The sequence below is a fragment of the Castor canadensis genome, chromosome X (genome assembly GCF_047511655.1).
Source record: "Castor canadensis chromosome X, mCasCan1.hap1v2, whole genome shotgun sequence".
Classification (NCBI taxonomy): domain Eukaryota; kingdom Metazoa; phylum Chordata; class Mammalia; order Rodentia; family Castoridae; genus Castor; species Castor canadensis.
In genome coordinates this window covers 44,199,944-44,203,629 of record NC_133405.1, presented here as the reverse complement: position 1 = coordinate 44,203,629, position 3,686 = coordinate 44,199,944, and the positions used below count along the sequence as shown (strand labels likewise).

The 3,686-nt window shown below is 37.9% G+C and overlaps 1 protein-coding gene across 1 annotated transcript; it reads left to right on the top strand.

The window, feature by feature from the left end:
• Positions 1-699: 699 nt before the first annotated feature.
• Positions 700-1,688, top strand: LOC109674178 (high mobility group protein B1-like). The gene has a single exon (XM_074064184.1). It carries the CDS (start codon positions 1,001-1,003, stop codon positions 1,577-1,579), a length of 579 nt encoding a protein of 192 aa, XP_073920285.1. The 5' UTR covers positions 700-1,000; the 3' UTR covers positions 1,580-1,688.
• The last annotated feature ends 1,998 nt before the right edge of the window (positions 1,689-3,686 follow it).

Below are 3,686 nucleotides of genomic sequence, written 5' to 3'. Positions count from 1 at the left end.
TTCTCAGACTGGTCTCAGACTAGTCTCTCAAGTAACTTGGATTACGAACAATTGTGCCAGCTTGTTTTTGATGTAAGGTCTTGCTAAGGTTTTGTTTGGGCTATACTCGAACTGCAATGAGAGGGCTGTCTCATCTGACTTGCTGTACAGATCTTCTCTAGATAGCTATTCAAAGGAATACTTATTTTAGCAGGAAGAGGTACAGAAAATGTTTTTTTGGGGGGAGTAGACCCTTCTTTTGAGTAACTCTGTTAAGTGGTGATTACTATTATGAAATCAAGACTTATGCTTCACAACAAAATAAAGTAACAGGTAGAATCAGACTCAACCTAGAATTATAAGTGAAATTGAAGTGTCTTTTAAAAAATAGCTACAAATAATAAATGAGAATGAGACTAATGTCAGTGTTTCAAGTTTGGTTATGAAACTTATTGCTTGTGTTTTTATTTGCCTTTTGTTTTAGTGCTTTTTTTTTTTTTTATATCCGGGAGTTTGAATTCAGGGGCTCACACCTGCTAAACAGGTACTCTACTACTTGAGCCATGTCTCAGTGCTCTCTAGCTTATTTCATTATACTGGCAAAGTGTATTAACAGGTCTTTTCCAGGGGTGGGTATCATTGGGAAAGAAAGGGTGAATGAGAGTGAATATGGTGGATGTATTTTGTATCCAAATATGAAAATAGAAGAATGTGAATGTTACAGAGCGGAGAGAGTGAGGAGGCTGCGTCTGGCTCCTGCTCTCACAGCCATTGCAGTACATTGAGCTCCATAGAGACAGCGCCGGGGCAAGTGAGAGCCGGACGGGCACTGGGCGACTCTCTGCCTCGCTGAGGAAAAAAACTAAAGATGGGCAAAGGCGATCCTAAGAAGCCGAGAGGCAAGATGTCATCATATGCATTTTTCTTGCAAACTTGCCGGGAGGAGCACAAGAAGAAGCACCCCGACGCTTCAGTTAACTTCTCAGAGTTTTCTAAGAAGTGCTTGGAGAGGTAGAAGACCATGTCTGCTAAAGAGAAAGGGAAATTTGAAGACATGGCAAAGGCGGGCAAGGCTCGTTTTGAAAGAGAAATGAAAACTTATATTCCTCCTAAAGGGGAGACGAAAAAGAAGTTCAAAGATCCCAATGCACCCAAGAGGCCCCCTTCGGCTTTCTTCTTGTTCTGTTCTGAGTATCGCCCCAAAATCAAAGGTGAGCATCCCGGACTGTCCATTGGCGATGTTGCAAAGAAGCTGGGAGAGATGTGGAACAACACTGCTGCAGACGACAAGCAGCCTTATGAAAAGAAGGCAGCCAAGTTGAAGGAAAAGTATGAAAAGGATATTGCTGCCTATCAAGCTAAAGGAAAACCTGATGCAGTGAAAAAGGGAGTTGTCAAGGCTGAAAAAAGCAAGAAAAAGAAGGAAGAGGAGGAAGATGAGGAGGACGAAGAGGATGAGGAAGAGGAGGAAGACGAAGAAGAAGATGATGATGATAAGTTGGTTCTAGTGCAGTTTTTTCTTGTCTATAAAGCATTTAACCCCCCTGTACACAACTCACTCCTTTTAAAGAAAAAAAAATTGAAATGTAAGGCTGTATAAGATTTGTTTTTAAACTGTACAGTGTCTTTTTTTGTATAGTTAACACACTACCGAATGTGTTTTTAGATAGCCCTGTCCTGGTGGTATTTTCAATAGCCACTAACCTTGCCTAGTAAAATTGGCATGGAAATTTAAAGCAGGTTCTTGTTGGTGCACAGCACAAATTAGTTATATATGGGGACGGTAGTTTTTCATCTTCAGTTGTCTCTGATGCAGCTTATACGAAATAATTGTTGTTCTGTTAACTGAATACCACTCTGTAATTGCAAAAAAAAAGTTGCAGCTGTTTTGTTGACATTCTGAATGCTTCTAAGTAAATACAATTTTTTTAATTAAAAAAAAGAAAATAGAAGAACGAAACCTGTTGAAATTGTTCTAAGAAGTGGGGAGGGGGAAAGACAGAGAGAACAATGGAGAGAGTAAATCTAACTAAGTTATATTGTAAGCACATATGTAAATATCACAATGTATCTCCCTGTACAACTATTAAATGCTAATAAAATAAAAAATAAACATAATAATATTTCATGTTTTGTCATTGTTAACTTATATACACCATTCTCTTATGTAAATAATACTGAACATATGGCATTTCTCTTCAGTTTTTCAACCTTTAATTACAAGTTTTAACACTAGTACGTTACCTGAATAGTCATTCTCCTTCACCTCAGAGAGAGTGAGGTGGCAAGGTGCCCAAGTTAGGAACATGAGTCTCCCCAAGTTATCACATTGTCTTGTTACGAGAGTCTAAACTACAGTGTTGATATAAGGCATACGTGTGGAAGATACCAACAGTGTTGATGCATTAAGTCAAATGTGGTCATACGGATGAATTTGTTTAAATGGGATGGGGGGAAGAGGAAGGTCCTCTAGGTCAGATGGTAAGTAGTTGAAATTAAGATTAGAGGCCTTGGATACTGACTCATTATGGCACAAGTTGAAGAAGAGTAAAAATGACTTCTAAGATTTCAAGCTAGGATGATTGAGGAGATAATGGATTACATTTGGAACAAAATTGATTTTCAGGTGAACAAGGGTTGCTGACATGGATAATGTAGAGTTGGAGAAACAAGCCTGTAGTTCTAGGGCGAGAGTTCTATACTGTCAGAGTTGAAAGTGACATGCATGGTCAAATATGACAAAAAAAACCAAAGGCAAGGAAGACCATGATAAAGGGACAGAGATTTGTGGGAAGAACTTTTGGGAAAAGACATTGTGGTTTGTAAGAGGGGGAAGATTGAGAGAAAGAGAATGTGGGGAGAAAAACACCATGGTGAAGACCAGCAGACTAACAAAGAATTAAAACTACAAAAAATCCACAAAGAGCATTCTCTTTTCTTCAAAAGTATTATTGCTCTCCAACTCTTCTTTTGTGTGTGCCTAAGTCTAGAGCATACCAAAGGAAATCAATATTCTGCTGGAAGAATCTGTGGAAGACAAATTACCACAAATATTCCAGAAGAAGAGAAGATCCAATGGTAGAAGGACAAAGAAATGTCTATATCTCATGAAGGAAATGCTTTTTTCATTTTTCTTTTTGAGACAGGGTATTGTTATGTAACCCAGGCTGGCCTCAAACTGATGGTCCTCCTGCTGCAGCTTCCAGAGTGCTGGTATTAAAGTGTATGCCACTATGTTCAGCTTTTATTTTTCTTGTTTGATAGTAGGATGCAGTAATTAGTATGTGACCTTTCAGTGCACACACACACACACACACACACACACACACACACACTGAACTTTAGCATTAGCGATGAGTAACTAAGTTGGCGAGACTAGGATCCAATGCCTTCATCTCTTTCTTCCCTCCACTCACTTTAAAAATATTTTTGAAAAGCATTTTAGCAATATTGTAAATATGTGAAAGATTTATGGAAACTCAAGACTCAAATAGTTTTAATTTTGGATCATGTACTTGTTCAGTGTGCAGTGAAGAATGTGTCAATATTTCCATTCTGTACTTCTATCTTAACAGTTTTGTTATTTGGCTAAACAACTAGACTTTAGGCTGTAATGTAGAATATTATGTATTTACTCCAAAACAAAATTGTTTTCATTGAACTTCAAACAAATTTGTTTATATGTTTGAAATTAAATTAGAACTCAA

What these genes read in the sequence shown, in the direction of transcription:
- LOC109674178 (XM_074064184.1), top strand. Translation starts at nt 1,001, where the DNA reads ATGTCTGCTAAAGAGAAAGGGAAATTTGAAGACATGGCAAAGGCGGGC.